Source organism: Podarcis vaucheri, assembly GCF_965113315.1.
Source record: "Podarcis vaucheri genome assembly, chromosome: 2".
NCBI lineage: Eukaryota > Metazoa > Chordata > Lepidosauria > Squamata > Lacertidae > Podarcis > Podarcis vaucheri.
This window is the reverse complement of record NC_138760.1, coordinates 8,104,150-8,130,402: the sequence shown is the minus strand read 5'-3', so window position 1 is coordinate 8,130,402 and position 26,253 is coordinate 8,104,150. Positions and strand designations below refer to the sequence as shown.

Genomic DNA, 26,253 nt, shown 5'->3' with positions numbered 1-26,253 from the left:
TACTAGTCTCTGGCTGTTGCAACGTCAGTACCAAATCATCTGCAAACGCCCTTAATTTGTAGTCTTTTGCTCCGAGCTGAACGCCTTTAACCAATTGGTCCCCTCTAATCATGTTCAGCAAAACCTCCAGGACTGTTATAAAAAGTAAGGCTGTTGCCTTTCTTTTACTTATTTCAGGAGAGGGAAACCAAAGCTTTGTCTCTACATATATATGCTTCGTTACTCAGTGACTGTGAAATCAAAGGGTGAGTTGCATGTGTGAAACAGTTAAATTCAGAAGAAGGCATGATAACAGTGAGAGGCGCCAGGCATCATGTTGAAGATCTGTGTCAAAATTGTTCCTTTAAAGTAGGACTGCCAGAAGTTTGAAGAGGTCCTCTCTATTTGTATAATTAGTTGATTGACTGTATGTTAGTCAATTAGTGATTAAGTCTGCAGATATCTGCAGATATGAGATAAAATGAGATAAAAACATGAGATAAAAACACTCTCTTTTTTAAAAGAGCATACTCTCTGCTGTTATATCCTGTGACAACAAGCACTCCCTCTGCCTCTCTCACACAAGAGCAAATAACCTCTTTTTAAGATCTTGCTTGCCAACTGTTTCTTTCCTAAGCAATAGTGTCATGTACAGACCCAAGACTAGACCAGCAGATATTTCTAAAGTTTCTCCTGGATCCACAAAAAAGAAGCTGAGATCTGTCCAGCCCAGGGGGCCGGTCCACCGTCCCTCAGACCATGTGGTGGGCCAGACTATATTTTGAAAAAAATAATGAACGAATTCCTATGCCCCACAAATAACCCAGAGGTGCATTTTAAATAAAAGCACACATTCTACTCATGTAAAAACATGCTGATTCCTGGACCATCCGCAGGCCGGATTTAGAAGGCGATTTGGCCTTAGTTTGCCTACCCATGGTCTAGCCCTAGTGAAAAGGATACAGCACTGATTCTCACCTCTACTTCCTGCCTAGGCAAAGCAACAATTGTGGGATTATCACATCTGTTTTGGCCCTTATATTGGGCTAAACCACTCTTAGTTAGTCTCCCACAAAGAATATCAGGAACTATAGTCAGATATTCCTCTCTTAGAATCCCTACCTAACTCTGCTTTACGGAACTATGGTTCCCAGGGAAGAGAGAATGATTGATAAACTAGTTAAAATCTGAAGCTATACCTGCAATCTTTGCCATTTGCAATAAAGGTGGACATTTTAAGAAGATCAGGCTCGAGTCTGGTGTCTTGTAGGCTGTGAGCTGGAGAAAGCCCTGGCTCAAACTATGCTATGAGCTATGAGCTCACTAGGTGACCTTGGAGGAGTTGCTGTTGTCTCAGCAATCATCTGGACATGGAAGGCAGAGCATGAGCTTCTTAATCTCAGGGTCATGGGTTTGAGTTCCATGTGGGGCAAAAGATTCTTCATTGCAGGGGGTTGGACTAGATGACTGGGACTAACAAATGTGCCGCACTCACCTGCACAATGGCTTGCAGTTTTTCATACCCATCCCACTCCTCACTGTAAATTTCCTGCAGAGTTTCAGACACTTTCTTAGAGCTTTCGTGCATCACTGCAAAGGGCAAACAGCAAGATTGATGACTACCTCTCAGTCGTCATTATCAACCCCTGGCCAAGTCAACATCCCCACTGCTGACGGGAATTACTTAAAACATTCAGTCTTCAAGCATGACAGCTCTTCAACGGCACACATTGTTTGTGTGCTCAGTTCTTCCGGGCCCCCATGTGGTTGTTTTAAAATCAACCCACCTAACCCCTCTCTCCTTTCAGACAGCTTTGTACAGTGGAAATAATATCCGCCAGCTGTGATAAAGAGAGGGAATGACAAGGGCTTCACAAAGGCATGGTGGTGTTTCTCAACCTCATAGGTTAAAACCTCACAGCTTTTAAAAAAATAATCTGGCAAAGATGAGCATAAATTGTGGGAGAGGAACTCTATCAGATGACCAGGTACTTCCGGTTCACTGCAGAGATTAATGATGGTGAGCTCTGTGTCGTCCAGGCAATAGAGTCTTGGGGGTGATTGCCAGGGCTCGGCGCACCCCCCCCAAACCCCCATTTAGTTATGTTGAAATTGTTAATAAAAAAACTTTTTAAAAAAGGAGATGACCAGATCTGTAGTAGAATGGTCATAGGAAGTACAGTGGTGCCTCGCAAGACAAAATTAATTCATTCCTCAAGTTTTTTCTTCTTGCGAGTTTTTCGTCTTGCAAAGCACGGTTTCCCATAGGAATGCATTGAAAATCAATCAATGCGTTCCTATGGAGACCGTCTGGGGACAGAGGGGACCTGTTTTAAAGCAAGGGAAGGGGCAGCGGGGAGACGATCGCTTCTCCCCGTTGCCACCCCTTGGTTCAAAAGGGGTCCGGGGACAGAGGGGAAGGCGCGCGCGCGCCTTCCCCTCTGTCCCCGGAGATTGCGGGGCTGGCAACGGGGAGAAGCGATCTTCTCCCCGCCGCCCCTTGCTTCAAAAGAGGTCCGGGGTGCGGGGGCAAGCTTCGTTTTGCGAAGCAAGCCCATAGGGAAATTCGTCTTGCGAAGCAACTCGAAAATTAAAAAACCTTTCGTCTTGCGAGTTTTTCGTCTCGCGAGGCGTTCGTCTTGCGGGGCACCACTGTAGTCTTATCATGAGTCAGAGCATTGATGTATCTAGTTTAATACTGTAGAGGTTTCAACCTTTTTGAGTCTATGGCTCCCTCCTACATTCTTTCTGTGGCACCCCTGGGGGGTTCAGGAGCCCAGTTAGGTCCCCCCTTGCCTGCAGAGCTGGCAGCCTCTCACCCTTTTTTGAACACCCTCCCTTGTGGAGTGTTCCCTCAGCCTCCTCTCCCCTCTCCTTGGGAGTCCTCTGGGCAGCCGCTGCCGCCGGCCCGGTCTCTGAGCTGCCCCCTCTGCCCCAAAGAGAGGTGCCTCCTCACACCACCCCACAGGCACCTGGGAGTTGTCTGTCCATCATTCCCAACAGCAAGGACTGGTGGACTGGCTGGCTGGGCTCCCTCGCCCGCTTGTCTGCTTACTCCAAGGCCACCTCAGCTCCTGGCAACCAGCACCCCCCCCCGGCCAGCCCCAGAGGCACCATTTGCCTGGGGAGCTTGTAGCCAGGGCTGCTGCAACAAACAGCCGTGAAAGCCTTTGGGAGGCAGAGACACAAGAGGGCATCAGAGAAGGGAGGGAAGGGGAAAGGGACAGAGGCCAGCGTTGACCATCATTCAAGGCACCCCAGGGTGCCACGGCACACTGGCTGGAAACCACTGCTGTAGACACTGACTAACATCTCTTCAGGGTTTTAGGCATTACCAGTCATAACCTCCCAGTCTAATCTACTTCTCAGGGCTGTTGTGCAAGGATAAAGGCCCAAGAGATGTTGCCAGGAGCCACTTGACGGAAGGGTGGGATAATTTTCCAGTTTTGGAAAGGAGCCAACAGTAAGTGGAGCATCTGCTTGAAAAAAAGTATCTTGTCAGACAATCTCGCTCTCTCAAGATAGCAAAACTGATGACCTTTCATCAGAGAGGCAACTTCCTGGGATGCAGTTGCACCACGAAGGAACTGCCTTAAGGGGTGGCTGCCGAGGGCTGAAAACGTTGCAGGTATTAAGACTTGGCTTTCTGTACCTTGCACAGCACTGAGGAAAACCTTAAGGTCCTTGTAGAGTTTGTGACCTTCAGCCTGGGGGCACAAAAACAAAGTGAAAAGGGAAGAAGTCACTGCGTCAGATGTTTTATCTGTACATTTCTGCATGCTGCTCCTATTAGTTCATTGAAGAGTCAGACACGACTAAACGGTTAAACAACAACAAGACACAAGGAGGGGGAGAAAAACACACCATATTTTTCGCTCTATAAGGCGCACCAGACCACAAGACGCACCTAGTTTTTGGAGGAGGAAAACAAGGAAAAAAATATTCTGAATCTCAGAAGCCAGAACAGCAAGAGGGATCGCTGTGCAGTGAAAGCAGCAATCCCTCTTGCTGTTCGGGCTTCTGGGATAGCTGCGCAGCCTGCATTCGCTCCATAAGACGCACACACATTTCCCCTTACTTTTTAGGAGGGAAAAAGTGAGTCTTATAGAACAAAAAATACGGTAACTAAAGGCAGAAGCCTGTGGATTTATGGGAGTGTTACCATAAAGGCAGGACTTCAGGGCCTGAGTCCAGAGCCCCCATTCACCAAAATGGACAGAAGGGTCTCCAAAGGCAGCAGGATTACTTTATCACATTTTTAAGTAAGCGAAGGAACACCATCGAAAGACAGCCAACCACCACCGCCATAACAGTGTTACGCCCAGAGTCTGAAAACCACCCAGTTGCACCAGTAGTAACACATATTGCCATCTAAACAGTGGAATGCTGTAACCCTAGTAAGTCCACTGTCCAAAATTACCAAAGCGCTCCATCGCCTTCACGGTCTTCATAAACATCACACCTACAGTTGGGGAAAGATTGACTGTGTGTCTGTGTCTCCTCACAATCATTCTTTTTCAATATAACGCTTAATTCCCCTTCTTGAGTATCTTTTAAGAAACCCAAAACTTCATAACTAGCTTTATCCTCCATCTATAGACACCAATCTTCAGGAGACTGTGCCCTATATATTTCAGTACAGTGGTACCTTGATTCTCAAACTTAATCCGTTCTGGAAGTCTGTTCCAAAACCAAAGCATTCTGAAACCAAGGCACACTTTCCCATTGAAAGTAATGCAAAATGAATTAATCCGTTCCAGACTTTTAAAAACACCCCCTAAAACAGCCATTTAACATGAATTTTACTATCTAAAATTCTGATGCATAAAATGAAAGCAATAAACAATGTACTGCAGTCACACAATCAATCAGTCAGTAGCTGAACTGGGTTCCACACAGTCACAAAAACAAAACAAAAAAGAGCCACAAAAACAAAAATGAAAGATAAATAGCGAAAACAGACAGACCTCAGCATAACAATCAAATAGGAAGTGTAACACTCAAAATGGAGCACGTTTGGCTTCTGAAAAAGTTCGCAAACCGGAACATTTACTTCCGGGTTTGCAGTGTTTGGGCTCCAAGTTGTTTGAGAACCAAGCCGTTTCAGAACCAAGGCACCACTGTAATCCATTCTTTTTCCTTATTCTCTGTTTCCACCCAGGAACCCACGGGAATGCGGAGAAGTGGCCTAAGCAGAGTATGCTTTATTACAGCAAATTTAGGGCCAAACAAGACTGAGGCTTGCCAGAATCTTTCATGGTTTGCCTAACCAGAGGGCCTATAACCAGAGGGCGCAGTAGAGATGCTTGGTCTTACAGTGTTTCTCAACCTTGAGTCTCCAGCTTGTGTTGAACTACAACTCCCATCATCCCTAGATAGCAGGACCAGTGGCCAGGGATGATGGGAGTTGTAGTCCAACAGCACTGGAGACCCAGGGTTGAGAAACACTGCGAGAACGTGGAACAATCCTAAAAATATTACATTCCCCACTACCCCCAAAGTTTCCAGAAAGCAGGGAACAGCTCACTCTCTTGTGTGCAATACAACCTGTTGCTGTTGGAAATTGTATGCGCCCTGTTCAAACTGTTCATCTTTTGTTTCCACCGTTTTCCCCAGTTTCTGCAAAACCTACAGTGACAGGGAAATAAAGAAAGATTGTACAGCATTACAGAGCAAAGCATGTAACTTTACTTGAGCAGTTAAGGCGCAAGAGTGATTTTTAAATAAATGCTCCATGGACGTTCTGTTTCCCACGGTGGTGATCTTCAGTCAGTCATCTCTCCCAATGGTTAGGATCTCATAAAGCAAAATAAAGAGGCAAGATTTTAAAATATGCTTAATAAAATGAATAGCCTGTGGGTTATATCAAGGAGTGTTGCTCAGTAAGGCTTCTGTCTGGGTAAAATGAAAAGAAACTACAGTGGTACCTCGGGTTAAGTACTTAATTTGTTCCAGAGGTCTGTTCTTAACCTGAAACTGTTCTTAACCTGAAGCACCACTTTAGCTCATGGGGCCTCCTGCTGCTGCTGTGCTGCTGCTGCACGATTTCTGTTCTCACCCTGAAGCAAAGTTCTTAACCTGAGGTAATATTTCTGGGTTTGCGGAGTCTGTAACCTGAAGCGTATGTAACCCGAGGTACCACTTTATTTTCAGCGAGGGGGGGGGGGAGCTGTGCTAATATTTGCTTGTTCCAAATGGTAGGCCGTCAACTGCTGGGACCATCCGTGTTGGTGACATCATGCAAAACAAAGACACCTGTGCAAAACCTTTCGGGGGGGGCACGTGCTTTCTACACAGACGGTCCCAGATTCAAACACTGGCAGTTTCAGGTAGAGGAAGACGCCCCCCTTCCTGAAACCTTGCAGACATGGTACCTGTGAGCTCACCTGTATCCCCAGAGGCTGTCCCCAGCACCTGGAGGGTCAGTCCCTCCCACTGCTGTAATTAAATCTGAAAAAAACACCACTGTAACCAATAGAATAGGCCGCAGGTCATGTGTGTGGTGGCCATGACTATTTTGCAAATGTGCCCATCAGCAACCCATTTTCCTCCATACCACTTTCTTGAGGGACCTTATCAAGCACAAAGAGCCAGTGTGGTGTAGTGGTTAAGAGTGGTAGACTTGTAATCTGGGGAACCGGGTTCGCTTCCCCGCTCCTCCACATGCAGCTGCTGGGTGACCTTGGGCCAGTCACACTTCTCTGAAGTCTCTCAGCCCCACTCACCTCACAGAGTGTTTGTTGTGGGGGAGGAAGGGAAAGGAGAATGTTAGCCGCTTTGAGACTCCTGAAGGGGAGTGAAAGGCGGGATATCAAATCCAAACTCTTCTTCTTCTTCTTAAAGCACTGCAGGACAAATGTTCTTTGGCGAAGCTGCGGCCTGGAAGCAGGCCTTCACTTTCTCAGCGACTTTTAATACCCTCGGCCATACACTAGTGGTCAAAATTGTGGAAACCTTTTGGAAAAAGTGTATTTCTGAGGTTTGATGGCTCATAACACCACCTTTATTTGGAGTAATACAAAAAAAAATCTATCTATGAAATATTATTTAATGAAGAATTTAATGCAACTAAGTTTGTTCTATTATCTGTATTCTATCAAAAGTTGTAGCCAAATAACCAGAAAAAGGAAGCGCAACTTGCTAAGGTTGATATGCCGAGCTTGTCTTCATTTGAATGTAGCCAATGAGCATGAGTGTTTAGAGAGCCAATCAGGTGTTATGAGCCATCCAACCTCAGAAGTACACTTTCCCCAAAAGGTTTCCACAATTTTGGCCACTAGTGTAGTATCCTTCTGGGCGTCCATGCTAGGGTGGGGGTTGTTTTGCAGTGGCTCAAGTTTTCAAGTTGCAGTGAGGCCTCAGAAGGTAGCGCTTGTGCTCATCCCTTTGGTCTATGGCAGGGGTCCTCAAACTTCTTCAGCAGGGGGCCGGACCACTGTCCCTCAGACCTTGGGGGGGCTGGGCTATATTTTGAAGGGAAAAGATGAACGAGGGACGATGAGCAAAAGGGCTGCTTTAAATAGTGGCTGCTTGAGAGGGATGCTCAGCCAACTGTGGCTCCTGTGTCTTGCAAGCGACAGGGGCTGCTGGTGGAGGCGGAGGAGGGACGATGAGTGGTGTGCGAAAGGGATCCAGAAAGGGGCTGGCACCAACAAAGCCCAGACCCCTTCCTCCTCTAGGCAGGGCGGGGAGAAGACAGGAGAAGGGAGGGAGAGAGGAGGCACCACTGCCACCATGTGAGGGAGAGGGAGAGAATGTGCATGCTGGCGTTGGAAGACACAAGATTTACCCACTCTGGAAGAATGGCAAATGAAGATGATGGATTATATGGAATTGGCAGAAATGACTGGCAGAATCCGAGACCAGGGAGAAGAAATGGTGGAAGAAGACTGGAAGAAATTTAAAGACTATCTGCAGAAATACTGTAAAGTTAATGAATGTTAAAATGATGTTGGACTGAAAATAAGTGGTTTTGGTATTAAGGCTAAATAATAATATGTAAATATAGTTATATGGATGAAAATTTATAGTTATAATAGGTTAAGAATATAGAGTAAAGATAAATGAAAGAGGGTAAGGATTTGCTGAAAGGACTTTGTAAATGGGAATACAAAAAGGGGAAGTGTGAGGAGGACAAGGAAATAAGCAAATGAACCTAAAGATATTGAAAAATGGATTATTTCTTTTTTAAGATATTTTTTTCTTTTCCTTTCCCCCCTTCTTTTTCTACTTTTTTAAATGTCTGGGGTTTTTTTGTTTTTTTTATTACGCTGTTTTTCTTTTGTGTAAAATCTCAATAAACATTTTATATATAAAAAAGAAGAGAATGTGCATGCTGGTGATCCACACGCTGGAGATCCACGCAGCAATTCCCGGATCATCCACGGGCCAGATTGAGAAGGCAATTGGGCCTGATTGCCGACCCATGGTCTATGGGGTCCTGCAGGGTTCAATTGTGTCTCCTATGCCTGCAGGAAACCTCAGAGAGAGATCGCCTGGGAGAGTGCGTGGATTTTCAGAAGGCTGTCAGTGGTTATTAGCCAGAGTCATGCTACGGTTGCAGTCAGAGGCAGTGTGTTTCTGAAGACAGAGGTATGGGCAGTGCTATTGTACTCGGGTTCTGCTTCTGGGTTTTTCAAAGGCATCTGGTCAGTCACAGTGAGAACAGGATGCCGGACTGGCTTGATCCATCAAGCTCATCTTCTGCTCTTGGGTCTGCAGTTGGTGTAACAGAATAGATTGTATAGCTGTAGAGCCGCTGTGCATTTCCAGAGACAAGCTGTGTTCGGAGACCAGGGAACAAGCAGACTGTCCCCATTCCTGCAGCTATTGTGAAGTGTATGTGTGTGAGGAAAGGAAGCTAATTTTTGCACACCCAGTTCCACTCCCCTGACAGTACTGAGATGATGTTCCTACGAATCTCCCAGCTTAAAATAATTGTGCAAGCCGTAACAACCCCACAATGCATTTGCTGGCTTAGCTAGCACTTCCTTTTTGCAGGAGTGAATGTTGCTGGGGGTGGGGGGTGGGGTGGGCCTGACACTGTCATCAGTTAAAGTTACTATATCAAAGAAGGAACGTGCTTTCTCCCACCATGTCAACAACAGCCTCTCCAGGCACCCAGGGCTAGAATGTGACCCCCCCTGCCTTCAGAAACATCCCTTTTTTTGTGGTTTCCTTCCCCTCCCTGCTTCCATCTGGTATTTTTAATTATGATTACACAGAAACCAAACAAAAACACACACATGCACTCATCTTCCTATGAGGATTTCCTTCAGCATTTATCAGGACCAACAGACTGGTTACTGGGAGGGTCAAAGGAAACCAACCGGTTTAGCCCCACCCACACAAAATGTATTTTTAAAAATTTTGCCATGGCAACTCAAAACGACTTACTAAAAATGGGGGGGGGGACACCTTAAAACTCCCTACCCACTCTAAAAGGCCATAATTAAAAGCCAAATGCCTGGTGTAATGGGTATGAGTTACTCGTGCATAAGCTGGTGCCTTTCTCGGTTAATTTGCCTTGTTAAACCTTTCTGACTGCACAGCCCCTTCTCATGGTGGCTGCCTCAGTCACTGGCAGAATCCGTCAGTGGGCGTTTCTTGAACCTCTTCCAACATAAAAGTTGTTTGACACCCAGTCTCCTCCTCCTCTCACTGCGCGGGAGTCTTCTGCGCAGGGAAGGCGTGGGTAGCGGAGGGCCTTGCCTCTCCTCACTGCTGTCCAGTGAAGAGTCCTGGAGCCCTCTCTCCAATTCCCCCGTCTGCCCCCCTTTATTCCTGGTGTTGCGCTGATTGGCTTCCCCCTCTACTGAGCTGTTTCTCCCCCTGCTGCTGGGTCCTTCGCCAGCATCATCTGGGAGCCTCCCCTTCGCCTCTCGCTCCGATGTCAGTTCCCTGACACCTGGTTAAAAAGGAATGTTTTTGCCTGGCTCCTGAAGATATGTAACAATGGTACCAGGCAAGCCTCCCTGGGGAGAAGATTCCACTAATGAGGAGCCACCACTGAAACGGCCCATTCTCTTGTTGCCACCTTCCGGTTCTCTGGTGGAGAGGGTACGTGAGGAAGGGTCTCAGATAATGATCACAGGGTCTAGGTCAGTTCACTATGGCTCTCTTTGGACTTGGCAGGTATATAGATATAGCAGGTTAGCCACAAAAGAACACAGGAACTGACTTTCTGGAGCTGAAAAAAGGTCCCATTAGGTATGTCGGGAAAGATGGAGGGCACAAGGAGAAGGGGACGACAGAGGACGAGATGGTTGGACAGTGTTGTGGAAACTACCAACATGAGTTTGACCAAATTGCGGGAGGCAGTGGAAGACAGGAGTGCCTGGCATGCTCTGGTCCATGGGGTCATGAAGAGTTGGACACGACTAAACAACTAAACAACAACACAACAGGTATAGAATTCTGTTTCCAGCAGTGGCCGGACATGTGTTTCTGCCTGCTCACAAGGCATGAGGTTTCCTGTTGTGTCTGTGGCCACAGCAGGCCCCAACAGAGGCCTGGTGGCAGAGGTGCAGGCCTTGGTGGCACAGCAGCAGGGAACATACACACCCATTGCTGATACACACATCATGATGTGATGTCATGATGGTGTGGCATGGAGTGCGCATGCAGGGCACCCACAGTTTGCCGGCTAAGTTGGCTCCGCCATCCTTTGGCCTGCCTCTTTCCTACCAGCCGTCCCAAGTGGAGTTCCAGGTATGTCTCATAATAGCAGAAGTAAGGCATGCTCAGAAGTACCAGGGATAGAATTCAGAGAAGCTGCTGCATATGCTTTAGCGGAAATTACAATGACAGCGTGGGTCTCCGGGTTGCAACCTGACAAACCTAATCTGCGAATGCTCAGTAGGGCAGCCAATACTTTTTAGCACACTAACAGAACTGTCACCTGGTTTTGTGGCTGAGAACAAAACATGTAGCTTATCTGCTGTTTCCCACAACTCTGTAGGTGTAGAACAATGCTAGAATCACACTGGCTGAGAAAGCAACAAATCCCACAGGCAGCCAATGAAATGTCTGCCAACGGTTATGAGATCCACGGTTATTTGTTTCCCAGTCCAAGTAGCAAACTTTGTTGCACTTGCAGGCTACGCCGTTTGGACACTTGACTCTTTGTGGCTTCCTGCAAAGGATTCTACAGTAGCTTTGGTGAGGCTTTAAAATAATAATAATAATAATAATAATAATAATAATAATAATAATAATAATTTTTATTTATACCCCGCCTTCCCCAGCCAAGGCTGGGCTCTGGGCGGGCGGCTAATAAGCAATAAGAAAAACAAGTTGAATGAATACAACTTAAAAACAAGAGTAAAATACAACATTAAAATATAGAAACATTAAAATATTAAAATGCAGCCTCATCGCAGGAGGAGAAATAAAAAAGAAAAAGGGGGAGGGAGGGAATCAAATTGGCTCCAAGCCAAAGGCCAGGCGGAACAACGCTGTCTTACAGGCCCCGCGGAAAGAAATCAGATCCTGCAGGGCCCTGGTCTCATGAGGCAGAGCGTTCCACCAGGCCGGGGCCAGTGTTGAAAAGGCCCTGGCTCTGGTTGAAGCTAATCGAACTTCCTTAGGGCCCGGGACCATTAGGGTGTTGCTATATATGGACCTTGAGGCTCTCCGTGGGAGAGGCAGTCCCGTAGGTACAAGGGAGAGAAACTTGAGGAGAAACTTCCTAATGATATGAGCCATTTGACAGTGGAACAGATTGCCACTGGAAGTGGCGGGCCCTCCACTCTTTGCTGGAGATGATTATGCTAAGATTGGGTGGCCATCTATCAGGGATGTGGCATAGTAGTTGCATAATGCATTGCATATTCTGCACTGAGCAGGGGGCTGGGCTGGATGACCTCTAAGATCTCTTCTGACTGTAATTTTGTTCTTAGCTCCCCTTGTGGAGCTTCCCAGGGTGACCCGGGGAGGGGTAAAGACCATTTCCCCCATAATTTAGCCATAACTTGTCTTCTCGCAGGATGGCAGGGCATTACGATCCAATGCCAAATGGCCAAATGTATTAATCATCTTGTTCATTTTTGAAAGGAACCTCCCTTTTTAAAATAGTGCAACGATGGGGACGACGGGGAGGCAAGGCTAGATTTAAGGGCAGACCCAGCTAACCACTCTACAACTCGGAAGGCAGATTTTGGAGGTTCTATTTCTGGTTGAACCCTAGCACAGCATTTCCTCTTGGATCCATTAAGTGGCAGTAAGTAAACAGACGAGAGGACAGGGCTCTAGGGATCTCCACTGGTCTGGCACATGACTAATACATGGAGAAAAACACAAATGTTCAATGCTGCACTTCTAAAAATAATATTTAAAAGGCAGTCAGTCAGTGTGAAGCCTCCCAGGGGGAGGGCAAGGTGCAGCTAAGCCAGCTACGATGTGCATGCCTGTCACTTAAATTTCCAAGTCTGGAACACAGCCTGAGAATTAATTGTGAATACCCAACTGTGTCCCCAACTCCATACTTCTGTTAGAAGCTGGTGAATGCCCAATTTCAACTAAAGTGTGGTGGGCCGCCCTAAAACATTGGCTCAGGATTTCAGTGTTTGATCTAGGGAAGGGTCTGTACCAACACCTGACCAATGAGGAGTTTGTCAGCAAATGGCAGACAACCATGGCTAGAAAAGCCACCTCTATTGTTCTGTCACCCCCCCCCAACTTTATTACCTGGGTTATGAAGGCGCCCTAAAGACGTTAAAGCAACGATTATGGGATAATGCGCACAGAGACTTGCGATCTCGATCACACGCAGTCTGTAGTCTGCTGGCAGTAGGAGTTCAATATGGGTATGTCTTTAAGTTAACATCTTACATTAAAAACCTGACAGTACCAAACTATCAAAGGCTTTTCACCAAAGCCAGACTAAACATCTTTCCTTCTGCAGTGTTGGATGGCAGGTTGAGAGGAGTTCCCTACCAGGACAGACTTTGCTCGTGTGCTCAAGACATCGATTCCATAAAACATATTTTGCTGCACTGTGCAAAATACGAGCAAGCCAGGGCTGAACTGATATTATCCTTGCTGGTACCTTTCCCGGGAAAATCAGAGGCTCACTACGTCAGGTTCCTATTGGAAGACCGGACAAACGCTAGAACATTAGCAGTGGCAAAGTTTTTATCGGTGGTTGCAAGAGCCAGTGATCCCTATCTTTTGAACAAAATGCTTGTTTAATCTGGAGGTAGGCTGTATGAATTGTGCATTGCTTTATAACAATTTTTTGGGTCTCTGAACCGTAATAAAGATTGATTTGATTTGATAATTGTGAACCCTGTTCCGTATTACACAAGTTCACCCTTAGTGCATCCTGCAAGGGAGACCTGCAACAAAATGCTGCAGTGCAGAGAGTGCTCCTGTCCTGAGCTTGGGCCAGCCATGTCCCTTTCCCAGATAACTCCCTTCCAAACCCAGCCAGTTTCTGATTGCTCCTTCTCAACAGTCAGCCAGCATTCTGTGCTTACTCAACATACTCAGTTTTCATTGGGCTGTTTTGAGGGTTCGCCCCTCCCCTAGAGCAGTGTTTCCCAACCACTGTTCCGCGGCACAGTAGTGTGCCGCGAGATGTTGCCTGGTGTGCCGCGGGAAAAATTAAAAAATCCGAAAGATTTTTTTTTAAGTCAAATTTTCGATTGGGGCGCCGTCACTAGATGACCCCTGGGGTTCCCTCCCGCTCTGCGCCTCCCTCCTCCTCCTCCAGGGAGGCCCTTCCTGGCTCTCGGCCAAGGCTTGGCGGCTGCCACTCACTCACTCGCTCGCCCACCCGTCCCTCCATCCCTGCACCCGGCCTCTCCCCCTCCGTCCCCGGCGCGGGGGCTGCCGGGATCCGTAGTCCCCTCGCCCTTGGGCTCCGCGCCCGCGCAGGGTGCGCAAACTACGTTTCCCAGCGTGGCCTGGTGGGCCGGGCGTTTTGTTTGAAGCGCTCTTCTCCCGGCCATGGAATGAGCGCGGCGGCGGCCGGGCGGGCAGGGGCTCTTCCGCGCAGACCCTGCGCAGCCTGCCTGCGCCCCTGCGGAGATCGGGCGGCAGGATGGAGCCCGGGGATCCCCACGGAGGCGGAGGCGGAGGCTGCCCCCCAGGTAGGGCTGCGTCGGGGGTTTTTTATTTTTGCAATGCTGCATCCGCGCCGGAGGGGACACATCGGACCGCGGGGAGAACCCTTGGCGGGCGTGCAAGGCAATGCATGTGTGCAGGCGTTGCATGGAGTGCAGTACAATGCAATGGCAACGCGGCGCCCTGCATGCATGCATGCAACTTCCACCGGCGCTCCGGACTTGGCAGGTGAGGGGGGTCCCCAGTGAGCGGCAGAGAGAGCCGGGAGGGTGAAGGGGAGCCAGGGGGGAGCAGCGCTGCTCCCCGAGCCGAGCCCGGGGGGGAAACTTCGGCGTCGTTGCGCCAGGTGTTGGAAGCGGAGGCTGGCGGGGGGCCCTCACCTGCAAAACCTGGTCGCCTCTCATATATTTCGTGCATTGCATTCATCGCCCGCTTTCTCCTCCAAGGAGCTCCCGGGGGCGCACGTGGTTCTCCCCTTGTTATCCTCGCAACAACAGCCCTGCGAGGTGGGTCAGGCGAGTGGCCCAAGGGAGCACCCAGGGATTGTCCTGGCCAGGTGGGGTGATTTGAACCCTGCTCTCTGCCCGGTCTTCGTCCTCATTTAGCCCCCACATGTGCATGACTGTGCATGACTGAGGTTTTCCCCCCTCGTCTTGGCTATGGTGTGAGTCTGTGCTGTTAATTAATGGGGTTCTGCCTTCGGAGAAGATGAGCCAGCCCTCAAGGAGGTGATTATGTAATTTGCTAGCAATTCATGTCCCTCCCGGCGTGACGCTGCGCGCTGACGTCACGGGGCTGTAATGGTGGTGTGCCTCGAGATTTTTTTCATGAAACAAGTGTGCCTTTGCCCAAAAAAGGTTGGGAAACACTGCCCTAGAGGGTTTTCCCAGAACATTTGTACTTCTGCAAACCTGAGCCTGCAGCCGCCTCTCTCCTGTGCAGAGATGGTGCTGCCTTGCCTACATTATGAGAAAATCTGTGTATTTTGGTTCCTCTCCGCTTTTCTTGTTCCAGTCTCAAATTGAATTCTCTGCATTTCTGCATTAGTTTGTGCAGTTAGTGAAATCCCCCATATGTGCATTTTAGCCTGATAGACACATTTTTGAAAGCAACGTCCCCTAATATAATGCATTCTATATGCACACATTTTGGTAATATGCATTATTTGGTTGAAGAACTGCATTACAAATGCTGGAGAACTGCGAACTTTGAAGAGCAGCTGTGTTTCTGTCTGCAAATTGTTCTGGAAAGTGAGAATTAGGTACACTCACACTAAAATCCAAACCAAACCGATTTTTCTACCCCATCCCTAATAAGGATCTACACTTGGGGGATGAGTTTTTAGGTTCAGTTTGGTATTAGAGATTCAGGATCTAAATTTAATCTTTCGTGTAATCTCATGTCTCTTGCATTCAGGTTAAACCTTAGTAATGACATGACCAGGTCATTTAAACCAAATAATGGCTGTTCTGACTCCTCAGCCACCGCCTCTTAGACACCAGCGGCAGAAGGCAAGTTAGGTGAGAAAGCAGACAAAGGAGAAAGCTATGTAGAAAATGTCCTACGTAAGAAATGTCCTTCTGAGTAGAACACTTTACTGTGCTTGATGAAATTTGGCATGGCTGGCAGGTGTCAGATAAAATCGAACCTGGGGTGTATAGGAGGGGAACCCCAACATTATGTGTTACATGTTTTGAGGCCTTTGTAAAGGAAGAGAGCCACGCTTAACACAAAGGTTCTTTCTTTGAAAATATGACTTTCTGTAAGCGACTCAACACTCCTCCCCTAAGATTTCTTCCTGTCCAATGTTTGTGCCAATGAGCAAACACTTGACCTGCCTCATACCTAAAGTTCTTGGGCACACAACTAGGGTTGCCATGTTTCAAAAAGTAAAAACCCCCAAAATAGTTGAGCTGTTTATTTATTTAGGAAATGCAAAACGCAGCTGTTTCCCCTGCTTTCTCCATCGCGTTGCCATGCATCTGGGACATTCAGCAAAATTCCCCCGTGACACCATTTTTACACCCGAACACCAGGACATGTTAGGAATTATCCTGACTTATGGCAAGCCAACACACGACAGAATTCGGTCCCTTCTCACAGAATTGAGGCAACAGCTGCTCAGCTATAATTATACGAAAGAGTCTAATGTTTGTAACGGCGACTATATAACATAGGAATGGTGGTTCAAGCAAAATGACAAACCATTACATTGGACTCACCATTTCATACAGTTATTCGTACAATGAATGACTGGAGGAAAAACCCATCTTTATCAGATATTTATATCCAGTGCTTTTTTTCTGGGGGGACGCAGGGGGTACGCATACCCCTAAACATTTTGTGAATTGAAGTTTGGTCTCATTGAAGGGCAGTATTTCCATATGAGTAGGGAAATGAGAGTATCCCAAAACATTTTTTTAAGAAAAAGCACTGTTTATATCCTTTCGACAGAGGGGACAAAAGACTGGTTAAAGCAGGGGTTGGCAACCTAAGACGACAGTGGCCCATGGGGTTGTTTAACCGGCCCTCGAGCCACCCCTGAACCAAGCCGCCTGCTCGGCGAGTCCCTGCGTGCTGCGCTAAACTGGCGCAGCGCAGCATGGAGACTCGCTTCCACGGCGCTGGAAATCGTGTCTGCACAGACGCAGGAAATCTCAGAGGCGCGTGATCTGGCCCACAGAGGGAACTCCACTGGAGTGAACAGGCTCAGGTGAGGTAAACCTTGCTGACCCCTGAGTTAAAGTACAGTGGTACCTCAGGTTAAGTACTTAATTCGTTCCGGAGGTCCGTACTTAACCTGAAACTGTTCTTAACCTGAAGCACCACTTGAGCTAATGGGGCCTCCCGCTGCCGCTGCATGATTTCTGTTCTCATCCTGAAGCAAAGTTCTTAATGTGAAGCACTATTTCTGGGTTAGCGGAGTCTGTAACCTGAAGTGTTTGTAACCTGAAGCGTATGTAACCTGAGGTACCACTGTATATGTGTGTGTGAAGACACCTAATTTACATTAAAACAGTTTTGCGTACGTTATTGCAACACAGACCAACATATAAGGCAGGGGTAGAGAACACTGTAGGGAGCCCAACAATGTCTGAAACAAACTCACAGCCAGCTTGGCCAGTGATCTGGAATGATGGGAGTTGGAGTCTGGCAACATCTGAATGGCCACACAGGTACCCCACCCTGATGTATGACATTCAAAACTGGACTGAAACAATCTGGACAAGAGGCAAGGAACCCCCCTTCCCCTCCTCCCAATTTTGTCTAATCTCTGATTTCTGAGATACATTTTTGGAGAAGTGAAAGAGCAGGCCATCTATGCGCCCCTCCCAAAGCGTTACTAAAGTAAAAGAAACCTCTCTGTCACGGTACCTTCTCTTGGGCTCGGCTGAATTGCTTTTGGACCCGCTTCGCAAACAACCCAGCGCCTCCAGTCTTGCCCTCTGCCATGGCTGCGTCTAGTTGTGCAGTTTCTTTTTTCAGCATCCAGTTGTGGTTTAATTCTTTCTTCTTCTTCTTTTTTTTTAACTTCCGTGGAAGGAAGTTTAAGAAAGGGGTGTCAGCTGTCACCAGCCTTGGCATCCGTTTAACCATCAGTTTTGGGGCGTGTGTGTCTCCTCAGCTGAATGCTGGGTAAGCGAGGCTTTCTTCACAGGAACAGAACAGCAGCAACTTGTTAAAATCGGCATTTCATCCGTTTCAAAGTTATTTTGCAATTCTGAGACCGTGAGGTACACTTACATCCTCTTCTTCTGCAACGCAAGTGTTCTAATGGCTGTTTTACTCTCGGATATGTGAGGTATTTTGAAATGGATGAAGTGCTGATTGAAACACGTTTTATTATTGTGCGATATGTTGCAATCTGCCTTGTGGCCTTGCAGTGAAGACCCTGGGTTTAAATGCTGGAAAATAAGGTGGAAGAGAAATGACTTGCTAGATTAGGCCAAAAAGGTCAAATTCTGGATAGGGCTTTGTGTCTAGAAATGTCTCTCAGTGCTTGCTTGCTTTATTTATTTATTTCCAAAAATGTTTCAAAAGTGGTATAGGACAGATCTCTCTCTCTCTCTCTCTCTCTCTCTCTCTCTCTCTCTCTCTCTCTCACACACACACACACACACACACACACACAATTTTTTTTATGTTCATAGTAGCAAGAATGTATACACAACTATCTAAAAAAAATAATGTTCTAAACAACATCAAATTATATCAAGGGTGCCTCTAGATTGTCAGCATTCTGTGGAAGAGATCCAAGCGCATCCTGGGAAATTTAAATTTGCACAATTAAAGTGGATTAATGGGCTCAGGACACTGGAAAGTGTGGAATGAACAAACGATTATTGGGAAGATGTATAAAACACCAAGCAAGCAGATCTGGAGGAATATAGGATGAAGGCTCCTGAAATACCGTATTTTTCGCTCTATAGGATGCACTTTTTCCCCTCCAAAAATGAAGGGGAAATGTGTGTGCGTCCTATGAAGCGAATGCAGGCTTTCGCTGAAGCCTGGAGAGCGAGGGGGGTCGGTGCGCACCGACCCCTCTCGCTCTCCAGGCTTCAGGAAGCTATCCGCAAGCCTTGCGAGCCCGGCGGGAGTTCCCGCAGGCTCGCAAGGCTTGCGGGCGGCAACCTGCAGCCCGAAGCACGGGGCGCCCTCTGGAGGATGCCGCGTGCTTCGCGCAGGTGTCCGCAAGCCTTGCTCGCTCGGGGGGAGTTCCCCCCGGGCACGCAAGGCTTGCGGGCAACAGCCTGTTCTGGGGGCTGGGGTCGGGGGAAGCTCGGGCTTCCCCAGCTCCCAGCCCCACAAGCAAGCTCCGGGAGCGAAGGCGAGGTTGCACAACCTCACCATCGCTCCTGGACCCATTCTGGGGGCTGGGGTCGGGGGAAGCTTGGGCTTCCCCAGCCCTGCAAGCTCCGGGAGCGATGGCCAAGCTGCACACAACTTCGCCATCGCTCTCGGACCCCCAGCCCCGAGGCTAAAAACAAAGCCAGGACAGCGAGCGGGATCCATCCCGCTTGCTGTCTTGGCTTCTTTGCTCTTTGGGGCTCGGGGGGGGGGAAATAATTTTTCCCCTTTATTCCCCCCCCCCAAAAAAAATTAAGTGCGTCTTATGGGCCGGTGTGTCTTATAGGGCGAAAGATACGGTATACTCAGAGTCGAGAGTGGATTTCATGCTCTTTATTCAGCTCATAGTGGTGAGGAGGAATGAAAGTCCCCTCAAAGTATCTGCTTTATATACATTATTTACACAATGGGCTGCACGTGATTGGCTAATTCCGGAATAGGCCAATCAGGTTGTGGATTCACTTTCATCTGGAGCCGGATTGGGTGGCTCCTGCAGACCGATCATTCTGCTGCATTGTTCTAGGACCAATCAGACTGCTACATTTTGGATCCTATTCAACTCAGTACATAACAGCTCCTTTTCATGTAACAGGTCAGAACAAAAGTTTAGTAAAGAGCATCTATAACCTAATGCCTGTATAAGATTTGTGCATGCAAATCCGGATAAATGCTCAATAAATAGATTATCAGAAGGAACCTAAATTCCATGTAGTGTACAGTAGAAAATGGGCAACTCACCCTTCAGGGGAAAAGCTCTCTTAAAAAGGAAAGTTTTTAGTAGCAGCTGTACTGATGTTGACAGAAATCAGATATCGTTTGTGTACTTGTTTACGTTCAACCTGGATGTTTGGAGTCAAATATTAGGAGCAGCAGAAACAGGAATTATTTCACCTTTCTTGGCACAAAGCAGCAGAGTGAGTTGTTAATAGCCAATAGAATCTTAATTGCTCAATTTTGGGAAGACACTGGCCATATAGTTATTTTAATAAACTCATTTCTAAAATGTAGGGAGAAGAGAGTCAGAATGTTGAATATTTGAACAATAGAGCCAGGGTAAATTAGTGGTTAGAATGCGTTGGAGTAGGAATGGTGAGACTCGTGTTCAAATTCTCACTCAGCCAGGAAGCTCACTGTGTAACCTGAGGTCAATCACAACCTCACAGCACTGATAATAAGGTTGCTCAGCAAACAATTTCAGCAGGGGGCCAGTCCACTGTCCCTCAGACCATGTGGTGGGCCAGACTATATTTTGAAGAAAAAAAATGAACAAATTCCTATGCCCCACAAATAACCCAGAGATGCATTTTAAATAAAAGGACACATTCTACTCATGTAAAAACATGCTGATTCCCGGACCATCCATGGGCCGGATTTAGAAGGCGATTGGGCCGGATCCAGCCCCTGGGCCTTAGATTGCCTACCCAAGGCCCAAACCTTTCTCACAGGGTTATTGTGAGGATAAATTAGGGGAGCCCTTTGAAGGAGGAATGGAATAAAGATGTTAAGCAAACCCACCAAAATTGTTCTTGGAATTTTATAGTATTTTTAAAAATCAGTCAAAATTCATAAAGGCGTCAAAATTATATTAATGCATATAATACACACATATGCATCAATAGAATTTTGACGCCTTTATGAATTTGGGTTGGGAAATAGCTTTGCATATTTTGTGTGCTTTTTGCTTTGTGTGTATTGTAATGAAAGAGATTACTGATAATAAGGTTGCTCAGAAACTTCCAGTAGGTAGGGAGGGGGAATTGCAAGACAAACCATATTGGGTAGAACCCAACATTTCACAAGGAGGCTTCTGCGATGCAATGGGACTTCACCTTTTCCCCCTCCCCCCTGCCTTGCCCCCCAAATGTACTCTAGAGGAGGGTCCCTCCTAACTCTTTGGAAAAGATTTTGCTGGTTTGGGGGTGCTGCAGGGAAAGGAAGGTGAAGTCCCACTGTGCAAGCAGAAGTCTGTTCCACTCATCCATAGACAGCTCTAGGTACCACCCCCAAAACAGATGACTTGTTCAGATATGGCCATTTTGCAATTTCCCTATATTATTGATATTTTGATTTTAGAGTCTATGTACAATCAACTGCTGTATAGAATCAACTACAGTGGTACCTCAGGTTACAAACGCTTCAGGTTACAGACTCCGCTAACCCAGAAATAGTACCTTGGGTTAAGCACTTTGCTTCAGGGTGAGAACAGAAATCGCATGGTGGCAGCATGGCGGCAGCGGGAGGCCCCATTAGCGAAAGTGGTGCTTCAGGTTAAGAACAGTTTCAGGTTAAGAACAGACCTCCAGAACGAACGAAGTTCTTTACCCGAGGTACCACTGTTCTACAAAATAAAGAAGGAACAAAGTAGTCCAATATACAGTTTTGTTTTTCCTTGGGGCTGCAGTTTTCCACCATCGGAACTTGCTGGGAAATGGCATTAACCTCCGGTACAAATTTAGTCTTGTTCGGTTTGAGGAAGTTACCTGAAAGAAGAACTTACATGGGGGGGAAATTCTTATGAAGTCAAACACTATTAAAAGAAGAAGAAGAAGAAGAAGAAGAAGAAGAAGAAGAAGAAGAAGAAGCAGCAGCAGCTGCCAAAGACCAACAACCCACCAACATCCAGGGTTGAGGTAAAGGGAACTGTAGTTGTGGGAGCAGACAAAGGCTTGAGCTGTACAGCAGCAAACAAGTTGAGCATCTCTGCAGATGAAAGTTGTGGTTCGAAGACCCGACCCCCGCGATGTGAAATAAATACACAAGGACACATGATATAAGGTTAATGGGCAAGAAAAGGCCACAACTTTACAGTGGTGCATCGCAAGACGAAATTAATTCGTTCCGCAAGTCTCTTCGTCTTGCGAGTTTTTCGTCTTGCGATGCACGGTTTCCCATAGGAATGCATTGAAAATCAATTAATGCGTTCCTAGGGAAACCGCCTCCAGACCAGGTCCGGGGACAGTCTGTCCCCGGACCTCTTCTGAAGGCTGGGGGGGGGGGACAAGGGCTTTTCTTTCCACCCCCAGCATTTTAAAAAACCCCAGGACAGCAGAGGACTTCTCTGCTGTCCGGGCGATCTTAAAATGCTGGCTGGCGGCATTTTAAAATCGCCTGGGAAGGCAGGCAGGGGGGACAAAGACTTTTGCCCCCCGCCAGCCTTCAGAAGAGGTCCTGGACCTCTTCTGAAGGCGGGCGGGGGGGCGAAAGTCTTTGCTCCCCCCGCCTGCCTTCAAAAGCCCTCCAGGACAGGCAGGCAGGGGGGAGCAAAGACTTTCGCCCCCCGCCCGCCTTCAGAAGGTGTTCCCTCCCCCCTGCCCGGCTTCGGAGCACGGTTCCGAAGCCGTGCGGCGGCGGGAGGTGTTCCCGCCCCGCCGCCCGGCTTCGGAGGAGGTCCGAGGACAGTGGGGAAGACGCGCTGCGCTTCCCCGCTGTCCCTGAGATTTCCCTATGGGCTGTCGTCTTGCGAAGCAAGCCCATAGGGAAATTCGTTTTGCGAAGCGCCTCCAAAACGGAAAACCCTTTCGTCTAGCGGGTTTTCCGTCTTGCGAGGCGTTCGTCTTGCGGGGTACCACTGTATTCATTACAGCAGTGAAAAGGCATTGGCTTAGGCATTGTATGTCTAAAACAAGGGGGTTTATTCACCAGTAGGTGGAGCCTGTTGATGCTAATCCAACTATAGGCTCTCCCCTGATGTCACCGGGGGTCGTGCCATGGCCTCCCGCCAAGCAGGCATCGCGATGAGGACGGAGAAGAATGAGGCCGAGGAGAGGCTGGCACCTGCCGCAAAAGGCTGCTGAACACGCCCCCTCGAAGGCACCTGGTTGGATGCCTGCCGAGGGGGCGTGGGCACCAGCCAGGTGAGAGGAGGAGGCAGGGGGCTAATGCCCCCTGCTAGGGGCGGTGCTCGGGCTCCCGCCCACAACCACTCCCCTCTCTTCCAGGGAGGAGAGTCTTTGTGTTTTATGGTAGTCCACACCTTGACCTGTGGGTTGTATTCAGGGGCTCAAGATCCTTACCTCCTCCTCACATAAATTGATAGATTGCCACTAGAATATCTGCATTTTGTGAAGAATGCTGGGCACCTATATATATATATATATATATATATATATATATATATATATATAGTATATGCTTTCGTAGATTTTCACGGGTACAGGAATGCAGGTTTTGGTGTCTTCGGGTGTCTTCCCGTGTAAGAGTCGGGGTGTCTGTGCGACGTTTCGACGAGGTCTCACTCGTCATCTTCAGGCTGGTGCTTTCGGCTTCTTGTTACTGGAACAGAGCAGAATCTGGTGTTTGAGTTCCTCTTGACCTCTTGAGCTTGTGAAGAGTTTTTCTGAGAAGATGGCTGTGCTGCATTTAGTTGTGCTCTGGCTTGGCTTCGTGTATAGGGGCGAGCTGTGGTTTTGTGCCTTGTGCCAGCCAGATCTGTGTAGGGATTGCAGGGGGGTGCAGCATCCGGAGGTGCCACTATAGTTTGGCTACTGGATGGAGTCTGTAATATGTCTGTGGAGAGGGTCTGGGTTTGGGTCTGGTGTGGTTGATTGGTGACGGCGTTCTGTGTGCCTCTGGTTCTGGTGTCGGTTTTTGTGGGGAGGGCTAATTTCCAGATGTCTGGCAGGCGGGACGTGTCGTCACGCTTGTTCATGTTGTGAGGGTGTTTCTCTATCTCGATGGCTTCCATGATTATTCTCTTGTGGTGATGTTCCATGTTAAAGAGCAATTTGGAATCTGCAAAATTAATTTCGTGTCCTGTTTCTTTCATGTGTTGGAAAAGAGAGGAAGTTTTTTCTTCTTTTTTGACGGCATTCTTGTGTTCTGTGATACGTGCATTTATTCGTCTGTTTGTTTGTCCAATGTACGTGGCTGGGCAGACTTTGCAGGGTATTTCATAGACCCCTTGTGGTTTTCCAGCTGGATTTTGTCTTTTGGGTTTCTGAGGATATTGGCTATTTTTTGGTTGGTGCAGAAGGCTGTTTTGATATTGTGTTTATGGAGGATTTTGCTGATTTTGTCTGTAGTGCCCTTGATATAAGGAAGGAGGGCCATGCCATTGTTTTCTTCTGTGTCTTGGTTTTTGGGGGGTGTTTCTTTTTGGATTAGCTTCGTAACCCTGTTTTTCTGGTATCCATTGGCGATTAACACATTTGAGAGATTCTGTAACTCAGTTGTCAAGTGGTCTTTGTCAGCCAGGCGTTTGGTTCTGGAGATGAGAGTCTTGGCTACGGAGTTTATTTGTGCAGGGTGGTGGTGTGATTGTGCATGTAAGTAGCGGTTGGTGTGTGTTTTTTTCCGGTAGATAGTGTGTCCTAGGGAGCCATCAGGTTTTTTGTAGATTAGGACGTCAAGAAAGGGGAGTTGGTTGTTGTCTTCTATTTCCATAGTGAATTGTATTTTGGGGTGTAGGCTGTTGAGATGTGTGAGGAAGCTATCTAGTTTTTCTTTCCCGTGTGGCCATTGTGGATGAAGTACGTGTTGGTTAGGCAGTGGTTGGTGCAGAAGGCTGTTTTGATATTGTGTTTATGGAGGATTTTGCTGATTTTGTCTGTAGTACCCTTGATATAAGGAAGGAGGGCCATGCCATTGTTTTCTTCTGTGTCTTGGTTTTTGGGGGGTGTTTCTTTTTGGATTAGCTTCGTAACCCTGTTTTTCTGGTATCCATTGGCGATTAACACATTTGAGAGATTCTGTAACTCAGTTGTCAAGTGGTCTTTGTCAGCCAGGCGTTTGGTTCTGGAGATGAGAGTCTTGGCTACGGAGTTTATTTGTGCAGGGTGGTGGTGTGATTGTGCATGTAAGTAGCGGTTGGTGTGTGTTTTTTTCCGGTAGATAGTGTGTCCTAGGGAGCCATCAGGTTTTTTGTAGATTAGGACGTCAAGAAAGGGGAGTTGGTTGTTGTCTTCTATTTCCATAGTGAATTGTATTTTGGGGTGTAGGCTGTTGAGATGTGTGAGGAAGCTATCTAGTTTTTCTTTCCCGTGTGGCCAAATTACAAAGGTGTCGTCAACATATCTGAGCCAAAGTTTGGGTTTGTGTTCTGACTTGTCTAAAGCATTGGTTTCAAAGTGTTCCATGTACAAATTTGCGATGACCGGTGAGAGGGGTGATCCCATAGGTGCTCCTTCTATCTGTTTGTATCTTTGTCCATTGTGGATGAAGTACGTGTTGGTTAGGCAGTGGTTGGTCAGGTCCAGGATGTATTTGGGGGGGTTGTATTTGTTTTGAATGGCTGTCAAGGCTTCATTAATGGGCACTTGAGTGAAGAGAGATACAACATCGAAGCTCACAAGTAGGTCATCGGGATGTAGGTATTGCTTCTTTATTGTTTCTATGAACTGGAAGGAGTTAGTAACGTGTGAAGCGATGGATTCTGCATAGGGCTGAAGTTGCTTAGCGAGAAATTTAGCGAGATTTTGTAGAGGTGAGCCTATGGAGCTGACTATAGGTCTGAGTGGTGTTCCTTCTTTGTGTATCTTGGGGAGACCGTAGAGTTTGGGGCATCTGGAAGATTTTTCTCTGGGGATGATTCTTAGCTGGATTTCTTCACTGATAGGAGAGGCTTTTATTTTGGATTTGGTGGTTTTTTCCAGATAGGTGGTGGGATCTGTTTTTATAGGTTGGTAGGTAGGGTCTTGGAGTAGATTTGATAGTTTTGCTTGGTAGTCCGATGTGTTCATCACAACAGTGGCGTTGCCTTTGTCTGCTGGGAGAATGATTATGTTGTTGTCTTTCCTCAGGTTGGTGAGTGCTTTCTGTTCTTCTTTGTGTAAATTGCTTCTGGGTGGTTTGCTGGAGCAGAGGATGTTGGTGACTTCAAGTCTGATTTTATTGGCTTCATCTGGGTCGATTTTGGTCAGGCTAGCTTCGACTCCGCATATGATGTTTTCCGTGGGGATGCGTCTCGGGGCGACTGCAAAGTTGAAACCTTTGGAGAGTACTTTGGTTTCAGTTGGGGTGAGGATCCTGTTTGATATGTTATGTACTGTTTGTTTCATGGGTTGTTGTGGAGGGTGGCTGGGCTTCTGGCGTTTCTCTAGTTTGTAGAGTTTGTTGGTGTGTCTGTCTGTCTTATGTGAGGTCTCAGTTTCAGCTCTCCAGACGGCTAGTTGTTTGCATTTGTCCCAGAGTGCAGGGTGGATTTTGTTACATAGTTTGAGGTGAAGAGTGAGCAGATCTTTGTTGGTTTGGTTTAGTAGGTATCTTTTCTTATGTATTTCGTTTCTGATTAGGGATAGTTCAGTTCGTTTCAGGATCCTTTCGGTAGCTGGGGTTTTAGAGTGGAATTTAAGTTGGAAGCATGTGGGAGTTAAGTTGTTGTCTCGGCAGTTGCGTAGGAACAGGAGATCACATAAGATGGTG

The 26,253-nt window shown here is 47.3% G+C and overlaps 1 protein-coding gene across 1 annotated transcript in view; it reads right to left on the bottom strand.

The window, feature by feature from the left end:
- Nucleotides 1-17,649, bottom strand: part of BIN2 (bridging integrator 2) — a 45,822-nt gene extending 28,173 nt beyond the window's left edge. The window contains exons 1-4 of the mRNA XM_082205634.1: nucleotides 17,422-17,649; nucleotides 5,527-5,607; nucleotides 3,632-3,686; nucleotides 1,475-1,569 (exon numbers count right to left, since the gene is read on the bottom strand). Coding sequence (XP_082061760.1) covers nucleotides 1,475-1,569; nucleotides 3,632-3,686; nucleotides 5,527-5,607; nucleotides 17,422-17,643 — 453 coding nt within the window. The 5' untranslated portion in view covers nucleotides 17,644-17,649. The remainder of the gene's footprint in view (nucleotides 1-1,474; nucleotides 1,570-3,631; nucleotides 3,687-5,526; nucleotides 5,608-17,421) is intronic.
- Between the last annotated feature and the right edge of the window lie 8,604 nt (nucleotides 17,650-26,253).